Source organism: Diadema antillarum, unplaced genomic scaffold (assembly GCF_040938485.1).
Source record: "Diadema antillarum isolate AM-2024a unplaced genomic scaffold, OU_Dant_1.0 seq00000597_RagTag, whole genome shotgun sequence".
Taxonomy (NCBI): Eukaryota; Metazoa; Echinodermata; class Echinoidea; order Diadematoida; family Diadematidae; genus Diadema; species Diadema antillarum.
The window spans coordinates 101,846-117,483 of NW_027271528.1; the positions used below are offsets into that span (position 1 = coordinate 101,846).

General features: G+C 38.3%; 1 protein-coding gene across 1 annotated transcript in view; it reads left to right on the forward strand.

The window, feature by feature from the left end:
- Positions 1-15,638, forward strand: part of LOC139735741 (uncharacterized) — a 38,471-nt gene that overhangs the window by 14,640 nt on the left and 8,193 nt on the right. The window contains exons 5-9 of the mRNA XM_071646490.1: positions 35-152; positions 3,299-3,534; positions 3,984-4,119; positions 4,579-4,802; positions 7,263-7,356. Coding sequence (XP_071502591.1) covers positions 35-152; positions 3,299-3,534; positions 3,984-4,119; positions 4,579-4,802; positions 7,263-7,356 — 808 coding nt within the window. The remainder of the gene's footprint in view (positions 1-34; positions 153-3,298; positions 3,535-3,983; positions 4,120-4,578; positions 4,803-7,262; positions 7,357-15,638) is intronic.

Below are 15,638 nucleotides of genomic sequence, written 5' to 3' on the forward strand. Positions count from 1 at the left end.
ATGACATCTTACATTGCTCTTTCTCATTGTGTAGGAAACTGGTATTATCACTCTGGGCTTGGTAGCACTGATTGGATCCAGTGCATCGACCATGGCTGCTCCTCTCTTTTTCGGCAAAGTGGTGGACCAGGCCCTAAAAGCATCCAGCATGAGTAAGAATCTCCGAAAAACTGTGTGTGTGTGTGTGCTCACCGTGGGTACAATGTGGGGCCCGGTGCACGAACATGTACCAACAAACTCGGGACACTTTAAAAAGCGGGGACCGAATTTCCGTTCCCAAAATTGTTTATTTTTATTTTTGATGGCAGAGTGATCAATATGTGTCCCTCTTCACTATAATCAATTTTTGAGCTGGTCCTTGAATTGATGCCTGGATACATATGTGCGTGTGTGTGTGTTTGTGTGTGTTTGTCCAGAACTCTGTATCTTTGTTTATTTCCTTCTTAAACTGAATAGCATTAGCTTCTTTTACTTCATAAAAATAACTTGTTTCTATATTCAGTTTATATCACACAAAATACATCAATATGTTGTTTGAGTTTGTATTTGTGATGTAAATGAGGAAGAGAGGTTTGCGATAACACCATGTGTACAAGTTTTATGTAGCACATGGGTGTGTTCGAGCACTCTAAAGCGAACCAATGCAAACTGAACCAACATGTACCATACTGAACTGTGCCAGATTTGGAGCATTTTAGTGCTCTGTTGAGAAAGTGTGCCTCATGAGTTGTTCTTAGAGGGAGTCACCCATTTTGTACCAAAAGGGTCATTCTCCTGGCGCGCTTCAACTATTTACAGATGTCCCGAACAAAGAGAATAAATTCTTTGCATTATGATGTATGTGTATGTTACGCACATTCTTCACACGTGAACTTTGGGTACGCTTTTGGTATCCTTGTGGAGCACATCGGGAAGTGGTCCACGTTTGGCTCAGTTCAGTACAGTACAGTATGCTTTAGGAACGTTCAAGCGCCCCTCTGGTACGGATACGGTACAGTACAGTTCACTTTAGGAGAGCGCTCGAATGCACCCCATGAAAGCAATGTTGTTTTGAGAAAGAACCTTAGATAGAGGAGAGGAAAGAAGGGAAAACACATAGGGAGTGTGTAAGGAAGGCGAATAGTGATGGTAGCAGAGCAATGGTGAGCTGGAAGTTAAAGTTGTGCTGAGGGAAACGGGAGGATAGGAGACGGAGCTTGTAACAGAGAATAGAGTGAGGATCAGGTATAGGGTTTAGAAACCAGTGAGTGGAGAATGATGAACCAGAAAGGAGGAAGGAGGAGGTTAGAAAATCATGGATATAAGAGATAGAAGTGGTGAAGATGTGAAAATACATCTAATTGGACAATCTGTTTAAAGAGATAGTTTTTATTTACCATTTGCAGATGAAACAAATCCCCAGCATTAGTGCTTCAAAATAGTTCTAAAATGTGAGTTAGGGATAGAAACAACCAATGCAAAAATTTGCACCGGTGTAATCTACGTTAAGTATTGTTGAATATCCAAAATGTGAACAGTAGTTATTATAAAAAATTTTCCAGACTAAACCATCTACAGTTATGGTATAATGAGAAAAACATTGATATCTCCTTATTTTGTAGGTTTTATTGCAAATTTTGTATATGATAGGATGTTTTGTGATACAACTGGCCTACACATATGCATCAAATGTGATAACTCAAAAATTTTTAAAATCACTGCTCCCAAAGGTAAACTGTACCTTTAACAGCTATTATTTTTTATGCCTCCGCCACGAAGTGGTGCCGGAGGCATTATGTTTTCGGGTTGTCCGTCCGTCCGTCCGTCCGTCCGTCCGTCCGTAATGAATTTTGTGGACAAGGTAACTATCAAAAGCTGTTGAGGTATCCTAATGAAACTTGGCATGTATGTGTATTAGGAGGTGAAGTTGTGCCTATCAACTTTTGGGTGCACGTGCTCAAGGTCAAAGGTCAAAAGGTCATGGTCAAATACATAAAATATCACTATTTCCACCATATCTATGCAATGCCTGAAGATATTTTCTTGAAACTTAGTGCATACATGTATTACCCAATTTAGATTCTCTGGTGAAAGTTTGGGTCATGAGGTCAAAGGTCAAAGGTCAAAAGGTCGAGTGAAAGTATTGAAACTTCTTTTTTTTTCTCTGTAAATTGGAAAATTGTTCAAGGTATCTTCATGGAACATAGTATATACATGTACTGACTGGCAGTGATTATCTAGAGAATGTAGGGTTCATGGGGTCAAAGGTCAGGGGTCAAAGGTCAAGTGCAACACTTCAAAATTTTACTATTTCCCTCATGTTCATGCAATGCCAGCAGGATTATTATTTTTTTTTTACACTTGGTGTATGCATGTGTAACCTAATAGAAATTCTCTGGAGAGTCTTTTTTTTTCTTTCCTTTTTTTCGCTCAAAGGTCAAAAGGTCAAAGATCAAGTGAAAGTGCTGAACTAACTTTTTCCTCCATATCTCGGAAGTGGCTCAATTTATCGTGAAATTTACTGCATATTTATGCATGTTCTACCTGAAAGTGATTATCTTATGAATTTTAGGGTCAAAGGCCAGATGAACATGGTAACAATTTACTATTCAGTACAGAAATTGCACTTTTTCTCCATACCGGTACCATGAAAATTACTCAATGCATAAATGTATGAATGGGTCAAAGTCAAGTTAAAGTCCTTAAATCCCCAAATACATGCTCTCCTATTCATCCAATTAAATCAAGGTCAAGGCAGGTGAACATTCAACACATTTGTGACAAACTTGTCATTTCAATATTTTGCCAGTTTTGTGAAAATGTAATCACACATTGTCCACATGTACTATCTAGACCTATTAGGAGAATCATGCATTATGGCGGAGGCATACCAGTCGCCATAGCGACATTTCTAGTTTTGTTTGTTTGTATGTTTGTTTTGGTCAAATCCATGTGCCCTTATTGGTAGAGAAGATCCATAGGTGAATAATGTATAGAAAATGGAAAGAGAATGCTGCCGATATTTGAGTCTTGACATTTTACTTAACTCCTTCAAAAGGTAGGAGGGATCATGTTACCCCAATATTTTGAATAGCTATTAGGGGATGTGGACTGTTCGTGAAGGAAGTGAAATGATAATCACACTGGTATTTTTATACCCACCAGGCCTTTGCATGTACCTATCTAGTGTACAGGGCAACTCAAGAATGCTTTGTTCCAGCTAAATTGTGTGAAGAGATGGATTGAAAATAGGAAATGAACTAACAAAGAATGATATACATGGGACCAAAGAAAGTGTTTGCCTCACTTACTCTGACAGATGAAGTCAATAGGATGGTGCTCATTCTGTTCCTCATCTTTGCCGGGGGCGCTGTCTGCTCCATGATCCGCTCCTGGGCGTTCACCCTCGCCGGGATGCGAGTCGTCTGCCGCCTCCGCACAAACCTCTTCAGTGCCATCATCCGGCAAGAGGTGGCGTTCTTCGACACGAACCGGACCGGCGAGCTGACCAATCGCCTCTCGTCGGACACACAAGTCGTGCAGAATGCTGTCACGGTAGGTTCACATCACACAGACCCCAGATGCAATCTGTAGAATGAAGCATGCAGTATACTGCCTAGCATCTGTTGTGAATTATCTGTTAAATTTGAAATGGTACACCAATTTCCATTACATAAAGTTGGTTATGGTAAATCAGCCATTAGTTGATGCAAACTTGCTAGAGATTACATGAGAACTAAAGCCTAACCCAAATATATGTATGTGGGGCAATGTAATTATTGTGTTGCCACGCATTAGATTTCTTAGCACATTGGCTAGATGTGTGTGTTGCATAATGCCTTCTTTCAGCCTTTTTTGTTAGATGCAAGGGTCATCTTGCAGTAAGAAGCATTTTGATATTGCAACTGAATTAAATGTTGTAAAAAAGAATGAATTATATCTGCCCATCACTGAACGATGTACCGTATTCAAATCTATCCTCCATTTTTGGACGAAATTCACAGGTGAACATCTCGATGCTGGTGCGTTACAGTTTCCAAATCATCGGCTCTATCGCCATCATGTTCAGTCAGAGTGCAGCTCTTACGGGAGTGCTGCTCTCTGTAGTACCTATCATAGCAATTGGTGCAGTGCAATATGGTGAGTGCTTCTTCTTACCTTTTAATACAACCTCACAAGTACTTCTGTTGTTGTTTTCACCATGCAGATTGGCATTTCCACAGTAAAAGGGTAATTTTCTGGGATGTAGCTGTATCTATGCCAAAATGGAAAATTTTGGGTAAATGTATGTAACGCTGGACAGAAATCTATGTGCTAACATTGTTTTTCAACTGAATGGCCTAGTATTCATTAAAAAAGATAATAACAGCTCTAAAATTTTATTGAACGTTGTGTTTTGTGCCATTTTTAGACTTAATGGTGAACATATGTAACATGGACAGATCATGAGTTGATTTGAAGTGATATGCAACATATATATACACAACATAATGTATACATACCTGAGAAGAAGAAGAAGGAAAGAAGAAGAAAATAAATGTATCTATGCATGAAATGCAAAAACAAACAAACAGATGTTACAAATTTGTGCCTTGGCAGGGCGGTACGTGCAGCGTTTTCGAAAGAAGTTCCAGGATGCACTCGGTGATGCAGGAACAGCTGCCGAAGAGGCCATCTCTAGTATCCGTACGGTTCGATCCTTCAGCGGTGAGAGCAAGGCAAACTCCACCTATGGAAAGGAGATTGACAGCAGCTACTACTATGGCAAGAGTATTGCCATCGCCTCGGGGGTCTTCAACGGAATCGTTGGAATTGTCATGCAGGTGGGTTACACAAGAGGATGTATTGAAATGAGAGGATGAGGAAGGAAGGAAAGGTGAGCATGAGGGAAGGAGAGAACATGAATAATGGTGAACAAGGAAAGGAACGACAGAGAAAAGGTTAGAATGAGGAAGGAGAAATGAAAAGAGAGAATGAGGAAAGGAGAGAATGAGGAAAGGAGTGAACAAGGAAAGGTAAGAACGAGGAAAGAAAAGAATGAGGAAAGGAGAGAAAGAGGAAAGGAATGAACAAGGAAAGGAGAGAACAAGGAAAGGATTGAACGAGGAAAGGAGAGAACAAGGAAAGGAATGAACAAGGAAAGGAATGTATGAGGAAGGAAAAAATGAGGAAAGAAGAGAACAAGTAAAGGAGAGAATGAGTAAAGGAGAGAACAAGGAAAGAGAATGATGAAAGAGATGAATCAAAAAGTAAGGAGAAAAATTGCTACACATGCAGAGAAGGTAGTGAGATTGAGACAGAGAGAGAGGGGGGGAGAGAAAGCGGTAGAGAAGATGAGAATGAATAAGGGGTAGTTAATGGGAGGAAGAGAAACAGAAGGAGTGAAAATCTGATATATGCTTTGATTTGAAGATTGTTAAAGAGTTAAAAGTGAAAAAGACAGGTATATCAATAGAATTCCGGAATATGACTCAAGTGCCCATACAAGCAAGGTTCAGATGCCCAAAATCATCAAATGGTAATTGTGTAGTCGCTGCCATACCCATCCTGGCTTATGAAACTACAGTAGATGTCTTACAGAGATCATTGAGTACCTTATTGTTAAAAACTGAACTGTAAGAAAGATAAAGAAATGTTCCCTCTCTACAGTGCGTATCAAAAAAAAGGTAATCCAACTTTGGAGGGCTACTATTTCATTATTATCAGCTATTGAGAACACACTGCTATTTGTGAGGAAAGGGGAACTCTTCCTCTTTCCATTGATACCTATTTATGATGATAAATGTCATGCATGACTGAGCACATGAACTTTAAAGACAACAATGACAAATTGCACTTTTTCCAAGTTTGCGTGTTATTGTGAAGGAACAATGCATGTCTCACGACATGGATGAGATGTGTCAATGAAAGTGGCCAAAGAGGCCAGCCTGTACGAATGCAGATTTGTGTTTAGGGTTTGTGTTTAGGGTTTTTTCCTAACCTTTTATGGTTCATAACCTTTAAGATGGCCACCTGTAGGATAACTAAAGTCACTCCCACAGTGGTCAACCCACACAATCCATTTTCTCTGTTCATATTCAACACATAGCTTGCAGCGACAAACCATGTCTTAAATATGAAGAGAAAAAAATGGATAATGGTTTAGCCTTTATGGGAAGGACCAAGTTTACAACAACGTGGCCATGTTGAAGGCTATGAACCATAAATGGTTATTAACACGAACCTGCAGTCATGCAGGCTGGCCTGATGATTCGACCACCTCCATTGACAGATCTCATCCATGCAGTGAGATATGCATTGTTCCTTCACAGTAACATGCAAACTTGGAAAACGTGCAATTTGTCATCGTTGTCTTTAAAGTTCATGTGCTCAGTCATGCATGATATTTGTCAACATGAATAGGTACAATTTATATCAATGGAAAGAGGAAGAGTTCCCCTTTCCTCTCAACCAACATTGTACTCTCCATAGCTGATAATTATAAGATGGTAGCCCTCCAAAGTTGGATTACCTTTTTTTTGATACGCACTGTAGTACTAACCAAAATTTGTAACTGATTGACAAATTGCCCTACATCGATGTAAATAAGCGCTGACTTGATCAGTCAGTTGCAATGAAAACATCTCGATGGAAGAATTTCATGAATTTGAATAACCAAAATTTTCTAAACAAGAGATACTTCCTGTTTTGTGAAATATATTTTCCTAGGATGGTGAGAGTTTTCAGATTTTTTGAATTCTGTATTCTCTTTCTCTGAACCCCTTTAAATTGATCCTTATGTTCCAAAAATATTATTACAAGATTGTTGTATATAATATGTTGTTTCTTGTTGTAAGTTATGGGATTACTATCAAACCAAATGCAATGACCATTTGTATCTATGGCCGTGACCATAAGTATCTTTGCATTAGAATATAAAACATCATATATTATTTATATGTTGAGTAGTATTTCCACATTCTGCTAAATAGAATATGTATATTATGTAAGTAGGTTTCCTGGGTTGTCACGTGTTCAAGCATTTGTTTATAATGATAGTCCTTCTTCCGCATAATTTCTCAGGTAATTATTTGGAAATTTGGTAATACGATATATATATATCTTGTTAATGGAATTAGTCTACACATTTATTTTCCCTCTTTGAATCATGTTTATTGTAATCTCTATAGTGATGTTTTATGTGATATTACTGAAAAGAATCTTGATTTATGCATTGAAATTATGTTGGAAGAAAAATAAATCAAATCAAATCAAATTGTTTCGTTCCTGCTTGATCCCGGCAGGGAGCCATTGCTTTGGTCCTGTGGTACGGAGGGAAGCTGGTCTTCATGAACAAGTCTGATCCATCTCAGGGCATCTCCGTGGGACAACTTACCTGTAAGAATCTGTACCATCATGATTCCCAGCAATTAAGGTGCTAGACTGGTACAGCCAAAATTGCACCTTTCGTAGAAGTGAACACGAATAATGAGGGTACTATCATGTGTTATAATTGCAGGGCTAAAACATAAATTCACCGTCTTACTCTAGGTATATTAAAGGCAATCGGTCGTCGCAGGCGATTCGCAGCTCAGTAGAAAAGCACGACAAGCTGCTCCTCCCGTTATTGTACCCCCGTACGTACCGAATGCCGAACACGACGCTACGCAGCGCACCAGCGAAAACCAGATGGGGCACGAGAGCCGTGCGAGCCGTCCACTGTAATTTCAACATGGACGCCCGAATACCTACCGAATGGGGCCGAATGGGTGCACGCACAAAACCGCACAACAGCCATGTGCATGAAAATCTCTCCTACGGGTTCCCGTCGCGACACAACAGTAGAGCTGTGTGGTGTACGTACGTACGTATCTGGCTGCAGTCTCTGTTTATTTGCACTATGGTGCCAATTTCAGCAATCTAAGCAATAATATTTTAAAATGTCTGAAAATATTATATAACAATATTTTAAATCATTCATATATTACGTTGTTTAATATTTGGTATTTATAAATATGCTTTGATGAAGAAATATTAAAACTCTAAACTTCATGTATAGCAAGTTGCAATGCTCATGGCCATATGGTGGGTTGTTTTGATCTCATTGGCAATTGTCTGCTGCGTCAGCTGTGTTACAGTATGTTGGGCCGGATCGGAACATAACAAAGTTGGTATAAAGTCGTCGGTACCGGTATGTCAATATCAATAATGTGTGTGCAGGGCTCGTACGCGTCATGGAATTTCTGGAAAGTCAGGGAATTTCAAAATACTTTTTCCAGAAGCAAAAAGTCAGGGAAAGTCAGGGAATCCATCTATTTCTTCTGGAAAGTCAGGGAAAATCATTTTTTCAAGATATTTGTTAAAATGATATTTGATTTCTCTTATCAACAAAGGAAGAATAGTTTGTCAAATTTGTGGTTTCTCGTATTAAGACCGTTTTCGTAACAAACTCCACGCACATTGGTGTCTAATTGCGTCTTTCATGGGCATGTGCACGTGTACTTGTGTGTATGACTATCGACTGGCAGTGATGTAAGGTGCCGTGGTGCCTTTGTGTACACATATGTACATACGTGACATGAGCGCTGCTGATGATGTGATTGGCATTATTTTAAATTGCGTGCATGATCGAAGCGTCAGTCATCTAATACAGGGCTCGACACTAAGGGTGGGATTTCACGGAGCACGCGAACGATTTGCGAAGGACGCGAATGGCAAAATCCAGCATTCGTATTTTAGTCTGCAAAAGATCGCCAAACGAACGTGAGGGTTCGGAAGCGTCGTCAATTGTTCGCGAATGTCGTTTTTACTTCGGCGAGAATTTCAAAAAAGTTTGAAATTTTGGCGAACCTTTTCCACACACTTGGTCGTGATTTGCTCGTGAATTGTTCTCGAAAGTGTCTTTAAAGCCTCGTCATATGCGCAAGATCTTCGCAAGACACGCGCGATGTTCGCAAAATGTTCGTGAAACCCCAAACAGACTCCGAAACTTTGGAGAATGTCTCGCGTATGTTACGCGAAATCTGCGAAGTTTTTCCGATCATTTTACGACGTAATCGCAAACTGTTTGCATACCTTTTGAGATATTCTCGCGAACGTTTAGCGCACGTTTGGGGGATATATTACCTATACGTTTTCTACAAATAAAAGTCGTAGCATACATCTAAACATCAAACAATTATTAACAACTACAGTAACAAAAGAAATTAAAGACTAGCAAAGAGAAAGAAATGTTTGATATACAAAAAAAAATCGCAGAATACACTTAATATTAATCTAAAGTATGCAAAATTTCCTTTAAACTATAGAGATTATGTGTTGGAGGAATTGCTAAAAAAAAATCAAATGCTTTACTACTTGTAGTGGAGATAGGTCCTAGGGGAAAAAAATGTAGGCAAGCACAGGATAGAAAAATGAGAGAAAAAGAAAGGAGAAATAGAGGAAAGAAAAAAAAATCAACTCAAGACAGCTTCCACCTCTCCTTGGGTACATTTCCTCCCATGATTATTGAAAAATTTTTGTTGTTCGCATTTCCGTCGCGTGTTCTTCGTGAACGTAACATGCTGTACTTAAGCAATGATACACACGACATTCGCACAAACGTCGTGGAAACTTCGCACAAATTGCGCAAGAATAGTTTTCGGCTTCATTGTCGGAACGCATTCGGAGAAAAACTTTTCCGAATGTTGGATTTTGTCATTCGCGTCGTTCGCAAATCGTTCGCGTGCTCCGTGAAATCCCACCCTAACGGTGGCCCGGTAGCCCGTGGCCACAAAAAACGCACATCGGGCCACCAAAAAAAAAAAAGTTGGAGGATTGCCTTTACTTTTGGAAATGGACAGCGGTAACAATCGGCTCCGTAAGATGCTAAAATAAATGTCAGATGTTTGCTTTTAATTTTGGAAATGAATAACGGTAATATTCGACTCGGTATGATACTTAAATAAACGTCAGATGTCTGCTTATACTTTTGGAAATGAATAACGGAAATATTCAGCTCCGTAGGGAGCTAAAATTAATGTCAGATATTTGATTTTGCGTTCGGAAATGAATACGGATAACATTCGGCTCGGGAAGATGCTGAAATAAATGTCGAATGTTTGCTCTGACGTTCGGAAATGAATACTAATAATATTCAACTCCGTACGATGATAGAATAAATGCCGTATGTTTGCTTTTACGTTCGAAAGTAAATAGCAATAACATTCAGCTCCGGAAGATGCTAAAGTAAATGTCGAATGATCCCTGTGACGTTCGGAAATGAATAACAATAATATTCAACTCCGTACGATGATTAAATAAATGTTGGATGTTTGCTTTTACTTTCAAAAGTAAATAGCAATAACATTCGGCTCCGGAAGATGCTAAAATAACTGTCAGATGATTGCTTTTTCGTTCGGAAGTGAATAGCAGTAATATTCTGCTTCATACGATGCTAAAATAAATGTCGGATATTTACTATTATATTTCGAAATTAATAACAGTAATATTCAGCTGCATTTGATGGTAAAGTAATTGTCTGATGTCTGCCTTGACGTTCAAAAATGAAAAACAGTAACATTCGGCTCCGTACGATGCTGAAATAATTGTCAGATGATTCATTTCACTTTCGGAAGTGGACAGCAATAACATTCGGCTCCGTACGATAATAAAATAAATGTTAGATGTTTGCTTTCAAATTTGGAAATGAATAACGGTAATATTCTGCTCCGTACGATGCTAAAATAAATAATAGATTGTTGCTTTTACATTTGGAAATGATTAACGGTATCAATCGGCTCAGTTAGATGCTAGAATGAATAGCGGATGCTTGCTTTCACGTTCGGAAATGAATAAGGATAACATTCAGCTCCGTAAGATGCTAAAATGAATGTCAGTTGTTTGCTTTTAATTTTGGAAATTAATAACGGTAATATTCAACTCCGTATGATACTTAAATAAACGTCGGATGTCTGCTTGTACTTTTGGAAATGAATAACGGTAATATTCAGCTCCGTATGGGGAGCTAAAATTAATGTCAGATATTTGATTTTGCGTTCGGAAATGGATAAGGATAACATTCGGCTCCGGAAGATGCTGAAATAAATGTCGAATGTTTGCTTTGACGTTCGGAAATGAATACTAATAATATTCAACTCCGTACGATGATAAAATAAATGCCGGATGTTTGCTTTTGCGTTCGAAAGTAAATTGCACTGAAATTCAGCTCCGGAAGATGCTAAAGTAAATGTCGAATGATCCCTTTGACGTTCGGAAACGAATAACAATAATATTCAACTCCGTACAATGATTATGTCTGATGTTTGCTTTTATAATGTTCGAATGTAAATAGCAATAACATTCAGCTCCGGAAGATGCTGAAATAAATGTCGGATATTTGCTTTGACGTTCGGAAATGAATTAAAATAATATTCAACTCCGTACGATGGTAAAATAAATGCCGGATGTTCGCTTTCATGTTCGAAAGTAAATAGCAATAACATTCAGTTCCGGAAGATGCTAAAATAAATGTCGAATGATCCCTTTGACGTTCGGAAATGAATAACAATAATATTCAACTCCGTACGATGATTAAATAAATGTCGGATGTTTGCTTTTACGTTCGAAAGTAAATAGCAATAGAATTCAGCTCCGGAAGATGCTAAAGTAAATGTCGAATGATCCCTTTGACGTTCGGAAATGAATAACAATAATATTCAACTCCCTACGATGATTAAATAAATGTCGGATGTTTGCTTTTACTTTCAAAAGTAAATAGCAATAACATTCGGCTCCGGAAGATGCTAAAATAACTGTCAGATGATTGCTTTTACGTTCGGAAGTGAATAGCAGTAATATTCTGCTTCATACGATGCTAAAATAAATGTCGGATATTTGCTATTATATTTCCAAATTAATAACAGTAACTTTCATCTGCGTTTGATGGTAAAGTAAATGTCTGATGTCTGCCTTGACGTTCAAAAATGAAAAACAGTAACATTCGGCTCCGTACGATGCTGAAATAATTGTCAGATGATTCATTTCACTTTCGGAAGTGGGCAGCAATAACATTCGGCTCCGTACGACAATAAAATAAATGTCGGATGTTTGCTTTTAAATTTGGAAATGAATAACGGTAATATCCTGCTCCGTACGATGCTAAAATAAATAACAGATTGTTGCTTTTACATTTGGAAATGATTAACGGTATCAATCGGCTCAGTTAGATGCTAGAATAAATAGCGGATGCTTGCTTTCACGTTCGGAAATGAATAAGGATAACATTCAGCTCCGTAAGATGCTAAAATGAATGTCAGTTGTTTGCTTTTACTTTTGAAAATGATTAACGGTAACATTCGGCTCCGTAAGGTGTTAAAATACTAGTAAATGTTGAATGATTGCTTTCACAATCAGAAATGAGTAACGGTAACTTTCGGCTCTTTACAATGCCAAAACAAGTATCGGATGTTTAGAAATGTCTGTAAATGCTCCCACTTTATCATTTCAAACGTAAGTTTTGACCACCTACATGTAAATAGGCATCAACTTTTATGATAACTCTATTCATTTATTTTAGACATGGGTACCTGTATCACGTCAGTAATGCTTAATATTTATTTTTCTATGTTTAGTAGGACCGATTTAGTTTTTCTTGTGTTTTTCTTGGTTTTTTTTTGGCCACCAGATTTTACTTTCGGGCCACCAAAAAATAGAAATCAATGATTTCGGTGGCCGGATCGGGCCACCAAAAATAGAAGTTAGTGTGGCGCCCTGTCTAATAACACGAATGTATGATTACTTTTGGATTGAGATAGTGCTTTGATTTTGATATAGAATTTGAATTAAAGCATTTTACCACAGAATATTGACAACACAATCATTTCAATGTAAATAATAATCATCTTCCCTCTCCTTTATACTTGAGGATGTTAAGGCTTAGATAATTGTGCGTACATTTATTATTGAACTTGATCAACTGCATTATCGATATCCAAGAAAAAAACTAGAATTGTGAAATTCTATGTACAAATTCAAAGGAGAGTTGTCCTCTTGTGATATCACATATTCTGGCATAGTTCTGTCCAAAGAGGGCAACATACACACTTTTGCATAATTCTTGTTAACAGGTTATCCAAATTTGCTCAACATTTTACTGTTGGGTTTCTAAAATTGTTTTCTACTCACCTAATCCACGTTGTTGTTTGGGGGAAATTCCCCTTTAAGGTGCTTCCTTCAGAACAAAGCATAAGTGTGTATTACCGAATATACACACTTGTTTTGTGTTTTGCTTCCTAGTATTATGATGATGTATTTTTACACACTTTAGAATAAGATGTGTACATCGTGTAAAATAGTCATGGAAATTTACATTTTCTGCTCTGGAAAGTCATGGAAAGTCAGGGAATTTTGAAAATGTGGAAGCGTATGAACCCTGTGTGTGGTATGCGTGTACTGTTTCGGATTAGCCTTGGCTTTGGTTTAGTAATGAAACCTCACAATGGAGATCAAAACAGCCGTCCAACTCGAGTAAAACGTATCTACTTGTTTGACGCTATCGACGAGTGGAGAACGCAGAGAGACGTGTTCTTAGCATGCTTAGGACAGGGAGGTTTCCTCTCACCTCCCTGCTTAGGACAAGTACAGTAAGAGACCAGTGGCAGAGGGGGAAGCTTCAGCGTCAGCGTGCCGATGAAAAATTTGCTTTCCACTTGCTGGAGTTGCATGAACAGTTTTGCAGGAATTTAGAATGTGCAAATTCGTGTTACGGCATGCACGGTGGAATTGTAATGCCACGGCTTACGCCAATCAAGCAACCCCAGCTGACCAAGTCAACAACTTCAAGGAATCCAGATCCAGATGATGTGTAAGTAACGTTAGAAGTCTATTACATGAATCAATGATTGAAGTGGAATGACTTTTTCTAATCTATCTTTAACTGCTAGGGCCTTTGCGTTTCATCGACAAGTAGGCCTATTTTTCTATGTATAATTCCGCGAAAAACTTCTCTAAGTTCTCATTTATGTCAAATTATGATAACGCCGTAATCGAAATGACATTTGCTGGGTCAGTTTATCGCTTCTTAAAAACTGACCCAGCAGTAGGCAGCAAATGTCATTAGTCAGGGAATCGCAAGTAGTGGTAAGTTTTTTGTCATCACAGTATTGAGAATTTAAAGTATTTCATGTGCAAATGTAGAATCTAGATAGATACAGAGAGGTCACTTTCCTGAGCAGCTAGCGTCAACAATCCAGGTTAAATTTGCATAGCCAGATTTCATGGCTGCGATTCAAATACTGTTTGTCCCCATTGATTTAACTGTATAGCAAAGTCTCCTCTTTCATCATATTTAGGGGCCCTACATTTTAAGTTTGGTTAAGGAATTTCGATAAAGATTGTAATTTTCATAAGCTTGGCAAAAGTTTCAGGCATCTATGTTGCATTTATAGTCAAACTTCCAATGCATTTGGTCCAATAATTTGAAACCAAATTCAAGTGATCCAGTGAAGTGTACATCTTTTCATGTGAATTTCTACAAGTATGTTGAAATGTAAATTCTGAAGAAAAAAATTGATCCTTTACAGTTGAAATTCGTTAAAGTTTGGTTACACCGACAGTGTCAGGTCAGTGGTAGTAACTACAGAGTTACAGTAGTGTACGTACAATACCCTTGTACGTGAAAGTTACAGTTTTATTTACCTTCACATCTTCATATAGGAGTGTCTAATAGGGATGTTGATTGGTGTGGAAGTTGTTGATGAACAACAGTTCATAAGAATCCATTGTTTTAATTCTAATACAGATATTGGTCATAGGTCAAGGGGCAATATGAACCTATCAGTTTGTAACATGCTAATATGTACAGGTATGAGCTTCATCAAGTACGATTAATTGGTATCCGTGGCACATCCCTTATTTGTTGATCAAAGGTACGCCTCTGATTGGTATTTTAATCAGTGTTTGGTAGAAAGCTAACCCATTACAATGGCTTTGCGATGTTACACTGAGTTGACTATGGACAAAGGTCTACTGTCCGCGATTTTCATTAATTTGTAGGGCATTTTTCACACATAACCTCAAATACTGATACCTGTGATAGGTTTATTTATAATGGTTATCCTTCACACTGTATTGTTGAGACAATAGTGTTCTGTTTGTTTGTGTAAGAGGGAGATAGACAATAATTTCTTTATGCTCCTGTCTGAAGAAGGCATTACATCTTATTTGTCATGTACTTATCTATGAGTTTTAATGTTCACTTTGTGTGTGTGTGTGTCTTTTTTTTTTTGAAGATTATTCACACCAGGCTAAGCTGACAGAACTATAACTGTGAGTTTACCTAGTCAAATGAAAGGGTTTCGGCATTGCTTCTTACATGTAGTATATTCCAGGCAGGTGATACAACGCTCACCTTCTTCATATTAGTTAGTAAAACAATGAAGAGTGCAAAAATACTGCATAAATGTGCAGTGCAACTGTGGCCGTTGGCCGTTGGCCCTGCACGGGCACAGTCGCTTCCCCGTCCTGAATTTATGTACACAAGCCAGGGCAAGTACATGATACAGGCAGGGTCTCCGACCCAATCGTCCGCGTTCAGAATAGACAACTCGGCGGTAATATCCGCTACCCATGACGATGTGTCATCATCCATGATGGCCACCCTATCTATTATAATGTGGTCTGCACTCACTAATCTGATCTGA